The sequence below is a fragment of the Euprymna scolopes genome, chromosome 16, assembly GCF_053919585.1.
Source record: "Euprymna scolopes isolate OS-2025 chromosome 16, ASM5391958v1, whole genome shotgun sequence".
Lineage (NCBI taxonomy): Eukaryota > Metazoa > Mollusca > Cephalopoda > Sepiida > Sepiolidae > Euprymna > Euprymna scolopes.
Window position 1 is genome coordinate 20,982,518 of NC_136497.1, and position 20,519 is coordinate 21,003,036.

At 35.1% G+C, this 20,519-nt stretch overlaps 1 protein-coding gene across 1 annotated transcript in view; it reads right to left on the minus strand.

Moving 5' to 3' along the window:
- Nucleotides 1-2,037: 2,037 nt before the first annotated feature.
- The window catches only part of LOC145296308 (CUB and sushi domain-containing protein 2-like), a 120,592-nt gene continuing 102,110 nt past the window's right edge, over nucleotides 2,038-20,519 (minus strand). The window contains exons 24-29 of the mRNA XM_080142508.1: nucleotides 20,083-20,319; nucleotides 15,928-16,122; nucleotides 8,200-8,402; nucleotides 6,355-6,586; nucleotides 4,220-4,375; nucleotides 2,038-2,249 (exon numbers count right to left, since the gene is read on the minus strand). Coding sequence (XP_079998634.1) covers nucleotides 2,038-2,249; nucleotides 4,220-4,375; nucleotides 6,355-6,586; nucleotides 8,200-8,402; nucleotides 15,928-16,122; nucleotides 20,083-20,319 — 1,235 coding nt within the window. The remainder of the gene's footprint in view (nucleotides 2,250-4,219; nucleotides 4,376-6,354; nucleotides 6,587-8,199; nucleotides 8,403-15,927; nucleotides 16,123-20,082; nucleotides 20,320-20,519) is intronic.

A 20,519-nucleotide genomic window follows, 5' to 3' on the forward strand; every position in this document is an offset into this window, starting at 1 on the left:
TGAGAAAACTAATTTTTTCCCCTTGTAACACAACCTGAGCTGATAAGATTATGAATACAGATGCCATTTTCATAATCATCTGTGTTGATTAATTCCAATTAACGAAAACTCTTTGTTTCTTTCAAACAGAGGTGCAGACGATCTTCAATTCTGCATGAAGTAATGACCACTAGACAAGCAGACGATATAAACATCTGTGTCGAAAGAAAACTTAACAAGAAAAAGGATTCTTCAAATAAAGAGATTAAATCAAATACCCTTTTATGGTGGAATTCATACTTTTCCTATTGGTATTAGTGATGCAATACCCTCAGTAGAATTTGAACACGGTATTCCGAGTTCACTTTCCACCACTATTTGCAAATTTTGCTTTGTAAACTTAAAAGATGAAACTTACAAGCGTTGATGCAGTGTGTGTAGTTTGTCGATCCTTCATTCAAAGTTGTTTGTTCTGTGCCGCATTCAAGACAAGTGCTTTCGCGGGAATGTGGCTGGAAATAACCAACTGGACACTTCTTACAATTCTCAAAACCGGTGGCAGAGTAAGTACCCGGCTTACATTCGCCTAAAACAAACAAACAAACAAACAAACAAACAAACAAATAAATAAATAAATAAAAAATAAAAAAATAAAAAAATTATTAATTGCAAAAGAATTTCGGATGTCATAATGAAAAGGGTCAAATTGCTATGAGAAGAAAGAAATCAATTTATGTGATGGTGTAAGCTGATCTACTTATTTCAGGAAGAAATAAACTTACGCAGACACAAATATAGTTACGACTAAATATCGTGGCAGCCATTTGCATCATTCATTTTGCATCAGATTGAGATTACAGACATATGTCAGTTGAGGTTCCAATTTTCACAGTCTGGCAGAAACTGAGTCATTTTAGTGATCTTTAATTTTGTAAGTTGAGACATTCATTCTGGGTAGTCCAAGGAGGTCCACCTTTCCAAATCTTGACCCCTCTTTGAAGTTGAGTAAATTTATTGGTTACTGCCTGAGGTGCTTTTGGGAAATTTTGACGGAGCTGTCTAGGTAATTTTTTAAAGGCCAGAGTATTCCTCCTTTAGGGGTACTAGCTTGACTATTCCGCCCTTGTGTCACATTTTCCAGCATTGGGAAGAAAATAAATACTGTGATTCATGATATTCCTTTGATCACAATCACGAACACATGCCAGTCGAAGTTCTTATCTCAATAATCAGTCCAACAGAAATAAGGTCATTTTTGTTGCCTTTTATCTTGCAGGCTGAGGCATTCGTTCTGGTTAGTTCTAGGAGATTCATCAACCGAAGGCTTCGTGTCCCCTCTTTGGAGTGGAGTAAAATTATTGCTTTTTAAAAAGTCAGAGTGCTCTTCCCTTCAGGGCGCTGGCTTGACTATTCTCACCTTCTAACGTCGTGTCACATCTTCCTCTAGCAGTTATAGCCCCAGAATCATGATCTGTACTTCTGTAACATATTTTTGTAAATAGACCTTTATTAATTATACCCCTGTGTTTGACTGGATTATATACAGGCCTGCAAGCCTACAACAATTCATATGCAAATATCAGAGTAATAGTGAAACGACATAGCTGTATTTTGGGTTTTACTGACGAGTCACCACCACATATCAAGGCCAAAAAAGAACTACTCGACGATAAGTGTTTATTTGATGGAAGGTTTGGCAATTGAATAATGGTATATACTATGAGAACATTATCACTAAACTCAAAACAGCAGCCGACTCATAAGACAGCAAATCTTCTCCATTTGTCAGAAACATTACTCATGAATGTGAGGACTAAAGGATAAAATATAAAGTTATGAAAAATAATAAAAGATTACCTTCTGCTTCATTAGTTTTAATTATTATGAATTTCATATTAGTCAACAATGTTTTTTTTGTTTAATTTTTTATGTGACATAAATGGGTTTTCCAGCAGATGATCATTTTTAAGAATTAAACATGTTTTTAAACTTTTTTAAAATGGAAATCGCTCAAAGACAAGACATGAAGCCACTTAATGTAAGGAACTAAAACAAATACTACTTCAAGGTCAAAAACTTGTGAACGATAAGTGTGAGATGAAATAGATACTGACCAACGCATTTGGTTTGTGCCATTTTATTCATAGTTGATGACCCTGAAGGACACGGAATACAATCACTTCCCGATGACCAATAAGTATTCACTGGACATGGGACACATGCTACACTGTTGAAGGTGTTTCGGATCGTATATCCAGGGCCGCAAATAGCTGTAAAGATAATCAAAGCAAGATTTCAGTTATAAATATAAAATAAATGAAGAATTTTTAGTAATAATCTTTTTCCGGGGTAAAAATGTTGTAAAATACATCACTAAAGCTTAATAGTACATCATAAGGGATATTGTGAGCCTGAAATTATTAAGTGTTTTTTGAGTCACAGCAGACTCCTTCATAAAGAAGACTCAGTAAATATGTATAATAATAAACTGTCTATAAACGAAAGTTTTTTCTTTTCTCTTTTCTTTTTTGATTCCATCACCAGACAGGATAGACAGATGTGCCGTCGCTTGTGTAAGTCACGGTTTGCATTAATTTCGCTACATTCCTATATTCTCTTTCCGTCTTTCTTGTTATCATTTATGTTTCCATTTTTTTTACATAGGCATCACCACTTATCAAAGTCCAGAGGACACTCGAGGGTAAGGATTAAAGAGTGTACAGTAGTCAATTGGACAATATAGTAATCCTTTGTAATGGAAATTCGATAAATTTATTAACTTAAATGGAACGACTCATCAAGAACTTGTTTACGTTGGACTTGAAGACAACCATATTATAAGCTGGAAAGCAGGCAAACGGAAGACAGTTCCACAGGCGTGCAGTTCTAAGAAAGAAACTTTGTTAATGAAATCTACATTTAGGTTTAGGCGCAACCGAGTTTTTTTTACTCTGCACCAAACTCAACAAAGTATTGGCAATTATTGAAATGTCTTTTCCTTGTTGACTGCCATAAGTTACTGGTTCTTTGCAGTTTTAAAAGGTCCACCATCCCAGTCTTTACCTTCTCTCTTTGAGAAGGTGCTAGTTTATTGCTGATCACATGATATTCCTCTACTGAGGAATACGGAAGGGGCTGCTCAGACCATTTGTGGAGGTTAGAGTGCTCTTCCTCTAGGACGCTGTCTTTTCAATCTCACGATCCGGTCTTTGTGTTACATCTTCCTGCCGTGGTGGGGGGAGATCAATAACCTCCTTCAAACTAGTATTAATTGTTCACATGGGACAAAGCTCTTTATGCCGTCATCACGCATGCATGCCTATTTATGACATCATCCAGTGTGCATGGTGACAAACAAGCAAGATAACACGCAATCAAGATCCACAGTTTACAGGTATATAAAAGAAATACTGACCAACGTGTCAACTGTGGTCTAGTGAAGGGATCTCTAAAGTTTTCGAATGGTGGGGGGGGGGTCGTATTGCTGACTTTTTAGGGCTACGTGGGCCAAAATTAAAAAAATAAATTGGCCAAATAACAATGGATGAATAACTATAAAACACGGTTAAGAAGCTATTTGTTTTCAAAATCTGAGTCAATGCAGAATTTTCGTGAAAAAATTAACATTCGAAAATCATTTAAACTATATTTTTTCATGAGTATTATTTAGTACAATTTAGTTAATATGAAACATGAAATTGGTGCATTTCTGACATTATTATATGTGAGGAGGAGGGGGTCCGTTACAAATGTACAATTGAAATCATTTATCAACTTTATTGAGTAAAAACTAACCATTTTTTAAAAAGGAAAACTTGTATTGGATGCAATGCGCAGGCACAGAGGACAAGTGAAAACGAGGGCCTACAATGGACAGTCAAGATGAAGAAGGGGACGCGGCATACTTATACAAGAGGGCATGCTGGTTTTGCTGATTAGATTTGCTTTTTAGGGAAACTGGTGCTCCAAAACCTCATTATTTTAAGCAGAAGATAAAAAAGAAAAACACCATACTATTTTCACACATTTTCATTTTTTCCCTAAATAATGTTTACGTTTTTCATGAGAGCTTTGCGGGTTTGGATTAAAAACTTTGGCGGGACATATCTGGCCCATGGGCCGTTCTTTGGAGACCCCCTGATCTAGTGTATTTATTAAAGAAAACACTGTAATAAAAAAAAAATAAAGTGGATGTAATTTTTATATTGGACATTAGATTTGTCGTGTTTCGTATTCTTACCAACACATTCTTCAATCACGGACGATCCATTTCTGTGTGTGGTCATTTTGCTTGGACATTTCTTACAATCCGATTGTCCTGGGGTGTCTTGGTACGTACCAACAGGACACAATTCGCACTGAATTCCATTAAACCACGTCCCCGTAGTACAAGGCACTAAATAAAAAAGAAAGCAAAAAAAAAAAAAATAAATAAATAAAATAATAATAATAAAAATAAAATAAAAAAAGAAAGCAAAAAAAAAAAGAAACGGTAACATATTCGAAATGACATTTAAAACTTTGCAATATAATAAACTTGATGTAAGAGAGATTTTCATTTTGAAAATATGTATTATACCTATTATTAATATTTAATATTAATAATTAATATTATTTATACATAATCGGCGAATATGTATCTGACATTTCCCTCACCGTTAAAAAATTTGCTTTTTTAATTTCTTTTTAAATATCCGAATCAATATGGATTAAGCATAACATTGTTCATATTATAAAATCTTTTCTTCGTTGCGATTACTTGTACCTTGTTAAATTTTTAGGTAGGGGTTCAGTTTACTATATGTTTATGTAAATTTACTCTCTCTTCATAATGAACTGTTCAGCACCATCACCTTCTGTGGATGTTCAGTGAAAATAGAGACGCCCTGATAATATTGTAGCTCTTTTGTTAAAACTGTAAAAGTATTAATCCAAGCTAGCAGGGACGCCTGGCGTAGCCCGGTCTTAAAATATACTTAAATATGATATTTAATTCATGGAGATTACGTATATATTATTATAGAGTCAATTTTCTATCGATTCTTATAAATTATAAAGTTGTGATTTCAAAAATAAAAAATATACCTATATGACTTGGGTGCATCAGCTTGACTTGAAACCGAAACCAAATCTCACGAATAAAAATATATGTATATATATAAATATATAACTTGAGTTCCTTTAGTTATAATCGAAACCGAAACCAAAACTTATGAAGAATTCATGGTAAAATTATTTACTACAAGAAGTGAAAGGTCAGAACAATTAAACGACAGTTACTCGTAAGAAAAAAGATGTAAGCGTGACACACAAAATAAAACACACACTATTGTATTAATACATAGATAAATATTCAGAAAGTAATATTGTGCTATATAGTTCAATACAAATAATAAAATCACATTGTTAGAGAAACCCTTTATTTCACTTCTTTAGCCCAGTACAATTTGTTCGTCTTATATGTATTCTTTTTTTTCTTCTGTTTATTTTGAATGTTTTCTTTTTTATATTTAGCGTTTTGTTGTCTCCTTTCTTTGGTGAAGAACAGCTGCACGTCAGAATTGCTATGAGTTCCTTTCTCACACGATTACAACACTGATCATATGTATTATAATAATATTCGAAAACGAGGCTACATCAAAGGGAGATCACTCTTATATTCTCGTCCAGGGTTTCCAGATTGGCATTTTAAAGCCAAATTACGTGAATTTGGCATTTTTTTAAATAGTTTGACCTTCTAAAATTGTATTCGACCTTTTTCAAGGTGTAATGTACGAACTAGCAAAACATGATATAGATGTTACTTAGATAAGTCTTAAAATTATTATATCACTTAGATAAATTGAAAAAGAAACAACTTTTAATTTTTTCAACGGTATGTATTTTAAACCCTTGCTAGGGGTCACAAATGAAAGAAACCACAAGTAGTGTAAAGTGTATAAAATATAATATGTATTTATCATAAAGAATACAGGAGCCACTAAAGTGGTATGAGAGGAACGTGTTCGTAGTATGCGTATAAACATGGTATGAATGTCTCCATTTAGTCTCTGAAACCAGTGGTATTCATAGGACTGGTTGATTTAACTTAGTTCTCAAATAGAGGTGATTTGTACCCCACAACAGTCTGCTATTTAAGTTAATCGTAAAACGATACCCGATTTGAAATTAAGAAAACATGCTTGCAGACATACTTATTTTAACTCCAATTGCAGTGGTGGCTTCTGGAGTTGTTGACTCCTGGCCACTTGAGTTTCTTTAGATGATTAACAGAATTACATCACAGTTAAAAGATGAGCCTTGCGCGATGGAAGTGTGCTTCTGTGCTCAACAATTTAGAATAATAAAAAAAAAGAAAAAGAAAAAAAAACTTACAGCAAACAGGATCACCAATGTAAGGGATAGCTAAATATCTTTCAACTGGACACGTGCTTGGCGACGTATCTACATTCAATTTCATGTTAAGTATATGGCATCGGTCTGATGTGAAATTAAACATCGCTCGAAATGACGGCTTTTCTAATTGTCCATAGATTTCGGCTAAACATTCTTCCAATGGTTTTCCTAACGGTTCAGTTGCAAGGGACAGCGTTAGTTGAGCCCAAACCTGTTCAAAAGATGTGGAAACGATGGCGAAATATTTTCATGGTGAATATTGTCAATTATAAAAGTGAAAACCGAAGGAAGCTAATATCTTCAACATGTGAAACTAAACAAACTATTTATTTAGTCCGCAAGGCTGGGAACAAGAAAATTATACAATAAAGTGAAAAATGATTATAGTATTTTTCATTTTGTATTATGGGTTGTTCATTCCCAGCCTCGCGTATGAAATAAATTATTCGTTTATTTGCATTATCTGCGTAAACAATAGTATCAACAAAAAGTAGCTTACTATAACTCAAAATTGGAAATAAATTTCCATTAAAACATATATATATATATATATATATATATACATATATATATACATATATATATATGTATATATGCGTGAGCATATTTGTGTATGTGTACGTGTGTCTGCATGTATATAGATATATGTGTATTTTTGAAGAGTAGAATCATTTTCAAATAATATTCCAAATAACATAAAAGCACAAAGTTGTTTACAGCTGTTCGGAGGCAATGTTCATTTTAAGTCTTGTAAGGAAAATATTTTTCAAAACATCGAATTTGTTCAGAATAAACTTTTTGTAAGTAACTAAAACAGCACTATCCTGATTATCTATATAAACGCACATATATGTATGCATATACATTTACACATACATACGCATATATATACATATACATATATATATGCATATATACATTTATATACGTAGATATATATATGCATACACATATATGCAGATATATATGTATATACACGCATGTACATATACATTCATATGTACATGTATAGCTATAAATATATAAATACATGTACACACACACACACACACACACACACACACACACACACACACATATATATATATATATATATATATATAATACGTCCAAATAAAATTGGGCGACTTTCTAAGAAAAACACCGGTTCTCCAAGGTGGAGAGATAAACATTACTATCGTTTAAAAAATCAAAATAAAAACCACTTAAACAGATAAACGATAAAAAAGAAGCTATGGGAACATAGCGCAGTGGATTAGGGTGCTGGACTGAAATACATAAGGTCCAAGGTTCAAATCTTACCAACAGTCAAGCTACGCTGGAGAGGAGTAGGGCTCCGAAACACGTGTGTCCGTAGATTACTGTTTTTAAAAAATAATATATATATATATATATATATATATATATATATATATATATATATATATATATATATATATATATATATATTCGTTTATTTGCATTATCTGCGTAAACAATAGTATCAACAAAAAGTAGCTTACTATAACTCAAAATTGGAAATATATATATATATATATATATGTGTGTGTGTGTGTGTTACGATCCAGATAAGAATAATGTTATGTTCGTATTAATATTCAAAAGGTCCACATTAATAATCATATTTTACCGGAAAGTTTGGCTCAAAAAGGAATTCTCTGAGTTCTGCAATATGACTAACAGTGGAAAACATAAGATAGGATGATTAGAAAAAGCTATAGACACCATGGTTAAGAACTGAACAAATACATTTAAACCTAATTGCAACCACCTACTACTTGAAAAAATATTTTCTGAAATAAAATGAATAAGAGAATCCTTTACCTGAAACAATTGTCCTTGTGTCACATTCAAGTTATCCACTTTGATATGTTGCGTATCCCTGCCATAACAATAACTGCTGATTTGACTCCGGATGATCGGGAAATTGGTGGAAAAATCTTGCTTAATTCCATGGTAACATGATGTCATTTCTCTTGTGTCGTATAACATAGTAAAACGAAGGTAATTGGAGCGTTCCGAACCTCCTAAAAAGTAACAATAAACGTTTCACCATTAAATAAATCATTATTCCGGGTGTTAACGCTGAAAACAACACTTTCTTCCCCCCCCCCCAAATCGTTTTTAAAAAAAAAATTTTTTTTTATTACATTTTCACCCCAAACAAGGCAAATTGCTACTTTGGTGTAGGGGACTACTATCAGGGGCAGCAACTACTGGGGTACTATGTAGGAATTTGGGCAGCAAGATGTCCGTTCACGTTACACTTGAACTTTTGAACGTCAGTACTGTTGGGGAAGCAGGGACCTGGAATGGAATTCCAGAGTCTAGCGGTTCTGGGGAAGAAGCTATTGGAGTAGAAAGATCTTTTACATCTAGGGACCTCTACAGTGTGGGGGTGGGATTTAGCAGCCTGTCGGGTTTGTTGAGGGTGCTCACGTCGCGGGGGCACAAGTGATTGCAGTTCGTCAGAGCATTCACCACTAAAATACTTGTAGAACAGGCAGAGGGATGCAACATTTCGTTGATGGGACAGAGGCTGAAGCTTAGATGCCAGTTCAGGGCCTATCAGGTTTGCGACTCTCTTTTGAACCTTGTCAAGGAGCGAGAGACTGGTAGCCGATGCACCAGCCCAAATGTGACAGCAATACTCCATACATGGGCGAATGGTGGCCTTATAGAGGTGCAGGATACTTTCGGGTGTTAGTAGTTGTCTAACACGGTAGAGAGAGCCAACCTTTCTTGCAGCGGCCCTGGCAATGCCTTCAATGTAATTGTTCCAACTCATGTTTCCTGTGAACGTTACGCCAAGGAGTTTGAAAGATGTACCCTCAGATAAAGAGTCGTTGGCCATTGCTATAGGTGGTAGAGAGGGTTTCTTGTAATTATTGAATGAAACTAGTTTAGTCTTGGTGGCATTGAACGTGACCAACCATTTTTGTCCCCATTCCACTACAGATTGCAGATTATTCTCTAGTGTTTTTGCCATTTTAGAAATGTGTTCATTCGTCTTCCTGTCGTGCCTGCCATAGAGTGTAGTGTCATCAGCATATATACCCATCTCAGAGGCAATTTTGTCGGGAAGGTCATTTATGAATATCAGGAACAATAGAGGTCCAAGGTCCTGGGGGCACTCCTGCATTTATATCATATTGTTTAGATGTACGACCGTTGAGGACAACCTGGATTTTTCTCTTATCTAAGAAGGATTTAATTATGTTAAGTATTCTACCAGTGATACCGTATGATCTAATTTTCCTGAGGAGACCCTCATGCCATACCCTATCAAAACCCTTAGATATATCTAGAGCTACTGCTCTGCCATCCTCCGCTTTGTCCAGTGAATGGTATATACGTTAAGAGATTGCAGTTAGGATGTCTTTTGTGGAACGGGCTTGTCTAAATCCATATTGTTGGTGAGTCAGAAGTTTAGCATCTGTAAGGTGATGGACTAGAGCATGGTTAATTAAGGTCTCAAATATTTTGGCAAAAAGTGGGAGGAGGGTAATGGGGCGATAACTTGATGGGTTAGTCCTTTCGCTAGAATTCTTGAATACTGGTACAACAGAAGCAGTTTTCCAACAACCCGGAAAGCAAGCTTCATTAAGGCATTTGTTGTAAAGTTTGGAGAGAACTAGAGCTACTTCGGCTGAGAATTTTTTTAATAGCACAGCTGGGATGAGATCGGCTCCACATGCTTTTGAATTGTCAAGGTTTTTTATGATGGCTTGCACCTGAGCAGGGGTGATTTTTAGATCGTCTAGCGTGGCGTCTGTCCGCATAGGAAAATCAGGTAGGGGGTGGTTGGAAGGGTCCAGTGTGGAATTTGAGGCAAACCGACTTGCAAGCATGTTAGCCTTCTCGGTTGCTGAGGAGACAACCTCATGATTGTTGGTTAGTGGGGGAATTGTTGATTGCCCATTATTTTCTACATTGTTGTAGATTTTCCAGAAGTCTCGAGTTCCTAGTTTTTGTGCTTCGATGCGTTTTTTTTTAGTGGTTTTCGTAAATTCTCTCTTAGCTGTCGCTATTTCTTTCTTAACGTTATTTCTAGCTTCTATATACTTCAGTCTGTTTAAACTGGACTTATGTCAGTTAAATCTGCGGTATGCATGCTGCTTTTGAGCAATTGCAGTTGCGCAAGTCGAAGTAAACCATTGGGGAGAGTGGGGCTTACTATAAAATTTCCGCATGGGAACATGCGCTTCGATTGCAGTTTCGAACCAGTCAGTGGTCTCGTTTGCACACTGTTCAGCAGGGAGAGAAAAAATATTTCCCCATGGGGTATCCCTGATTAGTTCCCTGATGGCTTCCCAGTCAGCCTTTTTATAATATCTCGTTGTTTTGAGCACTGGCTCTTCAGTTTTGGGTCTAGAGTTTAGGGCGATTTCAATCATTATCTCTGCATGACCAGCGTTCCCGAGTGGGCTGTGGGCCTTCGTTATGCAATCATCGGGAACTGTGGTCAAAAACAAATCTAGAAGTGATGCGTGTTGTTCTTCCTGGTCAGGGAAATGGGTTGGAAAAGTAACAATTTGTGATAGGGAGTGAGATATAGTGAAGCTATGAGTTGTGCTGCCCGCTGCATCTGTGATTAGAGAATCCAAGCCAGTTTTTGTGGTGGACATTAAAGTCTTCTTTCCTTTATTATATAATGAAGTGAATCTAGCCTTATATCCCGACTTTTTTTTTGTCGATACGTTACGACTTACAAAATCAATATTTAATTATGATTCATCAGTTTATTTGGTGGATTACTGGAGCATGTTATTAAAAATAGAATATAATATAGAGTTCAATATTCGGAATATTTTTCAACCTATACTCCTATAAATTTGGGATTTTTGTGTATTGATATTCATATTAAAACTTTTTTTCTATTTATTTAAAAGGAAAATACAATTATGTTATATATGTCATCTGCACAAGACCTAGCGAATTCTGTGTGGGTCAACTGCTTTTTTTTTTTTTGTAAGTAGGAGAAAAAAGCTACTTATGTGATTTTTGTGTGTCAAATAGTGAACTATTCAAGAATCACGAGAAACGATAAGGTAGAAAAAAATTATGAATGAAAATATGTATCGAAAAGAAGTACACAAATTTAGTTCTTAGTGTTTTAAAAAGGAGACAATGTATTTTAATATAAATTGAAAACTGCAGAGTCATTATACCGGAAATGACGTCATTTCTCTATAACTTGACTGGCCAGTTTCTTTAGTATTAGTTAAAATATGATATAATAACTTTGTTTATGGAGGGAATATGAGATCGATTGATTGCAAAGAACAGATACTACACTTTGATCTTATTTATTTATTTTATTGATGTCAAAAAATTGAGTTTACAATAATAAAATCATAAAAAACAAAAATAACACACAACAAAATTAGGCACAAGCTTAGCCAAAAGACCAAGTAATCGTATTATATAGCGTAATTTCCCCCCAAATCATTATCTTCTCCTTAAAAAAAAATGTATAAAAAATCTTTATGATATACGACACTGACAATAGATGTCATATTCCAAAAGTCACATAGAAAAACTGCTGATTCAAAACATCAGGTAAATGGATCAAATGTACGTTGAGGACTTATTTGTCACATTCTAAAAATCATAAAAATAGATTAAGTAATGCTAAGGATAATATTTTACTATTACGAAATACGGACGGTGCTGAAATAAAAATGTCATTATTTAGAAATCCATTCTTATTATTGGGCGGGGAGAGGATTTTTTAAACTCTTCTGTACTTTAACCTAACAAGTTGATAATTATTAATATGTGGATATTCTTAATATTTTACTATTATGGAATACAGACAGTGTTTAAATAAAACTGTTATTATTTAGAAAGCCATTCTTAATATTGGGAGGAGAGAGTATTTTTTTTTGCTCTTCTGTACTTTCACCTAACAATTAAATAATTCTTAATATAGAAGGATAATATTTTACTATTATGGAATACGGACCTTACTGAAATAAAAACGTTATTATTTAGAAAGTCAAATAATAACGCTTTTTTAGAAAGCCATTCTTAATATTGGGAAGTGGGGGCATTTTTCTTTTAACTATTCTGTACTTTCACCTAACAATTTATTAAATAAAAAACTGATATACAGAATACGGAGCGTGCAGAAATAATAACGTTATTATTTAGAAAGTCATTCTTATATAGGGAGGGTAGGGTATTTTTCTTTTAACTTTTTAATACATAAAAAATCTTTATGATGTACGACACTGACAATAGATGTCATATTCCAAAAATCATATGGAAAACTGCTGATTCCAAAAATCAGGTAAAAAGATCAAGTTACGGTGACCGTATATGTCTCACAATCCAAATGACGTTATCAGCTATATGAGAGGCATTCCAAACATAATGTCTCCTATTCTTCTATTGTTTATGGTTTTTCCTAAATAGGTTAAGTTATCAACTATATGAGAGGCATTCCAAAAGTAACGTCTCCTATTTTTTAAAATTCTTTATGGATCTTCCTAGGTGAGAGAAATTCCATTCCTATTTTTTCATTGTTTATAGACCTTCCTAAGCAGGTTAATTTATAAAATATATGAGCGGCATTCCAAAAGTAATGCCTCTTTTTTATTTATTGTTTATGGAGTTTCCTAGTTAGATAACGTTATAAGCTCTATAGGAGGCATTCCAAAAGTAATGCGTCCTATTTCTATATTGTTTATGGATCACTCTAAGTGGGTTAAGTAGATTCCATGAACAAAGCTTTCTTTCTTAGAACTGCACGCTTGTGGAACTCTCTTCCGTTTGCCTGCTTTCCAGCTGACTACAATTTGATTGTCTTCAAGTCCAATGTAAACAAGTTCTTGATGAACCGCCCACCTAAGTAATCCAATTCACAAAATTTTCACTACTTATGATTACTACGCTATAACCCCATTAATAATGTATACCCATTAACCCTTATCCTCGAGTGGCCCCCGGGTCTTGATAAGTGATGACTCCTTTGTAAAAAAAAACCTCGCATCTCTCTATTCCCATATAAGTGATCCCTTTTACCCTTTTCTCAATCACCCACAAACTGTTGTATAATGATCCTGATGTAGATAGACTGTCTGTTGTGGCCAGTGCGATTTATAGAATCAAGAATTGGAACTCATTGTCTTTCAGCTTAGAAGATATTAGCACAGGCAGGTTGTTTGTTTATCAAAATTATCATAACAAAACTAGAGAGATGGGTCGAACAGGCAGAGCAGTCGTTGATATGGCGTGAAGTCGTCGGATTGCCGCATCACAACGATTCGTGGAACGAGATTTTGGTGGAAGATTGAAACGAGATCACAGAGAATCTGGTTCTGGGTGGCAGTGAGAGCAGATAAAAAAGTCTGTATCTGGATTCCAGAGAAAATGGATCGAAGAGAGTTGTCATGGAGGCGACAAAATAAAAGTAAATGGCGACTAAGATCATAGTAAAATAAAGACCCACGTCCACATTTTAATGTAACAAGAAACGGCGATGCTACTTTGACCGTGGTAAAAATCATTGTGGCTGAATAAAACCCAATTGACCCCCCCCAAAGCATAGAGAGTTGCATCTGTTATTATGTGTTGAGAAAGATTTTGTTTCCAGAGGCAAGGAACGACGGTACACAAGCAAAAGGGCACGGCTAAGAGACACGATAACTAAATAAAGAGATACGTTCGATTTTATTGTAATGGACGCAACATTCGGTTCAAATACTATAGAAGTTGTTTCTCATGTAAGAACAATTTCATAAACTCCAGAATTGTTGTTGTGCTGTAACTGTTGAAATACAACGATATTTGCAAATTCCTAATTAACTGTCCTCTTCCTACTCACTTCACTCAACCGCGATCCTTACTTCGCACATGCTTTATACAGAAGGCACATTGGTTCTTTCTATACTCAAACCTATTTCTGGTCAGTTCTCTTTCTTTCTTGGCTCGCATATACACCATAATTTATATCAGATACTCAATATAGTTTCCCTATCCCCTCTTTCTTCTGTGATACACCATAATACTGTCGATTATCTATCTGTTTAGTGTTTATTGACTATCCAGTGATCTTACTCGACACCTGTTGTTTTCACACACTAAAGTAAACTTATTGATCGAAATAGTCGCCTGGGACCCCACTTCCATAGCTTATTGACTTTTTACTACACGACTCCCACCAGCACAAACATAAAGAACTCGATTTTTTATGGTACTTGTAAGCATTATGTACACAAAAAATACAATGGAATTACGAGATGATGACCAGTTTAGGTTCACGGTGTGTTAGACACTGGATATGAATGAGAACTCAAATGTGGGGAAAGTATATTTGTGTGGTGAAGTTATTAGGAGTGAAACCTGACAAGTAAAAGTTGTCGATATGCTGTATGGAGAGAGATGATATGAAAATACGATCGTTGTGTAATGTGAATTTTAAAAGCAGGTTTAGATCTGATGATTGTAGACGTATCTTTTATTTGTGCAGTATAGGTAGGTGTATATATGATGGAGGCTTCGTTGGTTTAGCCACATTGCAAGAATACATATTGATTGGGTTAGTATATATATATCATCTGAATGGACACTATCAATTTGCAAGAAAAAATATGGGAAAAAGTGATAAAGATTAACTTAAGAGGAAGAGGGATGAAGACCTGGCCAGAGATATGTAAGTTCTGATATCTACTTCTAAAAGCCGTTCGAAGCAGAGGTTAAACCGAATATGATATCATGGCAATCCACTGCAACCACTCTACAGTTCTAATATTAACAGTACTCCAAGCGTATGTTTTAATGAACTCATACAATTTCCTGAAGATTTCCCCTTCACCTTCCTATTCCTATCATCCATATCCAACAAATATCACTCAGCCATCTTTTATCTGAGAACGTGCTCTACTACATTAAATAAATATTACATTTAATTAAATGTATATTTCCTTCACTTATAAGTAAAGGTACGAATATTTCAGATTTGCATAGAACTTGATTCATAGTCATTAGATAAAAAAATGTCCTGAATTTCAATTTCGTCTTAAGATGTTTTAAGCTTAAGCCTCAAATTTAGATATTTTATAGAATCAAAATAATGCAACGGATTGTTAAACGAAATTGGAATAAAAAATTCTAGACAGTGTCAGTGATTTCGTTACATATTCGTCAACTTGTTAGAAAACAACATTTTTGTTTAGTTTACATCGCTCGATTTTAATATTTAGTCCTGGTCAATATTTTGTTAAAATTTTTCATACATAAAGGAAGTCTAGGGAGTTTTCACTCTCAAACTTAGGCCTGCTACCACTTGCAATCACGTACAGCACACCAAATACTCACTTAGTACATTAGGTTTAGAATCATTATATATTGTTTTTAATTTACGTCAGGGAACGTAAAATTGATGCGAATATCTTCTGTTTGGAAAATTAATTTGATTTTCATCGACGAGAAAATACAGTAAGTAATGAGCACGAAGGACCTTAAAGAACTGAACAAAAATAGAACGGATTGAGAAAAACAGATTTTCCATATCAGATAAAAGAATGTAAATAGATGTTTACTTACTGACACAGTCCATCGATGGCCTGGACCATTCATTCCGTCCTCTACAAACGACACCTGTCCTTGTAAGTCCATCAGGTAAGAAGAACCCTTCGTTACACTCAATATTGCAGATCACTTCGCCATCAGCGTTCATCTCAGTGCACGTATGTATCCCGTTTAATGGTGCACGAAATGTGGAGGCAAAACACTGGTTTGCTGCAAATGAGAAAAGAAACGTCATATGTGTAAAACGTACCTTATGGATAGTAGTTGTTAGTGAACTGTTATGGACTATTTTTTTTTGTTAAATTCTTGTTTTATCACAGGAAAATAAATCAATATTTCTACGTAATACTATTTAAAAAATAGCGCGGTAACATAGATGCATAAGCACCGAAACTTGGGTTTTCGTTTGTTTAATGGAAATCGCTCACCATTAAATCACATCGATCTCATCATAAAATTTTATCGATCACATCATTAAATCCCACCGATCCCACCGATCCCACCATTAAATCACATCGATCTTACCACTAAATCACATCGATCTCACCATTAAATCAGATCGATCTCATTATTAAATAACATCGATCTTACCATTAAATCATATCGATCTCACCATGAAATTACGTCGATCTCGCCATTAAATCACATTGATCTCCTCATTAAATCACATCGATCTCGCCATTAAATCACATTGATCTTACCATTAAATCACATCGATCTCACCATTAAATCACATCGATCTCACCATTAAATTACATCGATCTTATTATTAAATCATATCGATCTCACCATTACATCACATCGATCTCACCATTAAAATTGTAAGAGAATCATTTTTTTACATGTTATTCACCACTTATCAAGGCCCGGAAGCCACTCGGGGATAAGGGTTATTGCGTGTACAGTAATCAATGGGATAATATCGTAGTAATCCTTAGTAATGGAGATTTGATAAAGTGTCTTTATCAAGAACTTGTTTATGTTGGACTTGAAGACATCCAAGTTGTAGTCAGGTGGGAAACAGGCAAACGGAACAGAGTTCCACAGACGTGCACTTCTAAGAAAGAAGCTTTGTTCATGGAGTCTACGTTTTGATTTAGGCACAGATAAAGAGTGGGGAAAATTACTGACAATCTTTCAGCTAGACGGGTGTTTTTCGTGAAAGATTGGCGAGGGGGCAGAGATTGGAGTGCAGACGAGCACGTGCCATGGAAATAACGATAAAACAAAGACAGGCTCGCTACGTCTCTTCTGTGGGAGAGAGGTTACAGGGAAGAGAAAAGGGAATCCCTCACTAAGTTACAAAGTCTATTTTGTATTCTATCAAGGCAGGATATGCTGTTTTTAGCAGCCCCTACCCAGATATGGCAGCAGTACTCCATCCTTGGACGTACTTGGCTTTTGTATAGATAGAGAATTGCATCAGCAATGAGATATCTTCTGGGGCGGTAGAAGGATCCTACCATTTTTCCAGCGACCTTGGCAACAGACTTGATGTACGTGTTCCATTTCAGATCAGGAGTAAAGGTCAAACCCAGAAGCTTATCAAAACATGGAGCTTCCTCAAGACGAGAGCTATTCATTTCAATTGATGTCAGATGGGGATCAGAGCGTTGATGATGTAAAGATAGAAGCTTGGTTTTAGATGCATTAAAAGTAACCAGCTACCTCTTTCCCCAGTGTACCATGCGCTTAAGATCCGAGGAGAGAGAATCAGAGAGAACTTTGTCATTTACGGCCTTTGATGTGTTGCCATAGATAGAAATTATTTAATAATTGAGAAAACATTTCCAGTTATACCGTAGCTGGAAATCTTGTGAAGTAGGCCCTTATGCCATACTTTATCGAAGGCCTTCGATATGTCAAGAGCAATTGCTCTAGAAAGGAAGTCTTTGTCAAGAGATTCACTAATCCTATGAGATATAACCGTTAGCACATCTGCTGTAGATCTAGCAGTACGGAAACCATATTGCATGACACTAAGAAGGTTATTTCTGCTGAGGTGGTTGACTACTTCTTTATTTAATATGGATTCCAGCAACTTACTCATGACACACAGTAGACTTATTGGTCTGTACTGAGAGGGAGATGACTTATCACCTGAATACTTAAATACAGGGCATACTGATGAGGTTTTCCCGGGTGTTGGGAAGCACTTCTCTTTAAGGTAACGCTTAAACAGTTTTGTAAGTATGGGGGCAAGTTTTGGTTGAAGCTTTTTCAGCACTATAATTGGAATGCCGTCAGGGCCAGTTGCTTTACTGGAATCAAGATTCTTGATTAGCTTGGCGACCTCACGCACAGACATTTGTATGTTGCATAGTGTGTTTTCTGTTATAGGAGGAAATATGGGGAGTTAATGGCCTTCGTCGCATAGGGTAGAATTAGCTGCAAAGTTCTTGGCAAATAGTTTGGCCTTGTCCGATGCTGATGAGAGGACCTCAGGTCCATTGATGATGGTTGGGATAGAACGCACGCTTCCGTTCAGGACCCTGTTTGCTATTAGCCAAAACTGGTGGGAACCAAGACATTGTTCAGCTACTTTTGATTAAACGGACTGAGCATATGACTCTCTTGCATTTTTTATGTCTCTTTTACAGTGGTTGTTGGCAGTCCTGAAAGCAGCTTTAGTCTCAGTACATCTATTACGTTGGTAGCTATGGAAAAAGTGATTTCTGTGCGTGATGGCAGTAGCACATTCTGGGAAGAACCATGGCTGGCTGTTAGGTTTTTGTTGGAATATTTTGGATGGTATGAATTGGTCTATGCCTACAATTAACCATTCGGTCAAGTCTGATACTATAGAGGACACATCCTTTCTAAACATGGAATGCAGAGGTAGATCAGATATAAATGTACGGAAGCTGTCCCATTCATTTATTCCTATGTGTGCATATTTAAAAAAAAAGTTATTACATTTAAGATGCAATGAATTAACCTTAATCCTTCCTCGTGGAATGTTTTAAACACTAAATGGATATTAAAAATAGCAAAAATAAAATATTCAGTTCCGTTGAAACATTCTTTCTCTAAAACATCTGTCCGACAATTCAGCATTTAGTTATCATTTTTTGACCATATTAAATTCAAGAGATCACGTGGCTCTAATAAATATGCATTGCTTCATGATAACCGTACGCATAAGCAGAATAATCGTATAATAAAAAATGATAATTTCTGTACAGTTTTATTATATGGTAGCAATGGACCAAATAAAAAATCATGCCAATTCGTCTTATTGATTCTTATAGGATTATATGAAGAAATAATAATAAAAACAACAATGAAGGTTTTAACAAATTGCGAGCGAATTTTTATTTGTTAAAACTAAAATCTTACTTACAAATTCAGACTAGTCCTCGTCTCCGATATGAGTGTTCAACAGATTTGGTAACAAAACCCACATACATAGACCGTTTCAGTAATGTTGTCACATATTCGTCAAATTGTTAGAAACAACATTTTTGTTTAGTTTACATTGTTCGATTTTAATATTTAGTCCGGTTCGACATTCTTTTTAAGCTTTTCATACATAAAGAAGTATAGGGAGTTTTCACTCTCACACTCAGTCCTACTACCACCTACAATCATGTACAGCACACCAAAAACTCACTTAGTAGGAGAGTACGAAAGTAGTAAATCTTATGGTTACTTTTGACAGCTTCGCAACTCTCACTTTTTTATTTTATCATTTAGACCTCACATTCTATGCGCGATGTTTTTGACAAAATAGGAAGTATTACTCTTCTATGTCAAAGTCTACGCTTATTGTTTTTGACTTTGAAGTAGTATATTTTTAGCCCTTTACAGCAAAGGGCTTCATAACTTGCCTGGAGCGATTTCCATAAAAAATGATTGGTTAAAAATTCATCACCTTCGATTTTATCGAAGAATGGCAGATCTTCGAGTGGAACATTCTGGTTTGACAGATCATCGTATGGGAACAAGATTTAAAGTAACATTACTAAACTGAACTTTTTAATCATTTGGATTTTGTTTTTAAGATCGCTAATCTACATTAATAGTTTTCGGAACTGTTGAACTAAAACTACTGTTTTTTTAGTAAATCTTTCTGGTTTTAAAACGTCCAAATTTTAAAAGAAATCTCCACATTCAATTAGCACAATAAATGTAAAAAAAAACAAGGGGAGGTAAGTAAGGAGTACCTACGTGTAACATGGACATAGAAAGAGCAGTTAACAGAATCACCAGTTTTACCAATCGCTTCAGCCTGAACATGAAAGTGTCGGTTAATATCCTGAAGGGTTGGAATAATTCGTTCCGGAGTCACGGTCGTTCTTACACTGTTTTGAGAAGAAACCATCGGAGTCAGCTCTATACTTTCTCCAAATGCCGCCAACGACTTTTCAATGTAATTTGGACACGTAATTTCCACGGGAAGAAATGCTACAATTAAAAGTAAAGCAAAAACAAATTATTAAAATTAGTTGAAGGAACAAGCCTCTTTGCTTTCAGATAATTTCCTTTGATACGCAGCTGTTTTTTTTTTTAAATTTTAATCCGATATTGTATTTCGATAGGACGATGACTTATCAAGTAAATATATATATATATATATATATATATATATATATATATATATATAT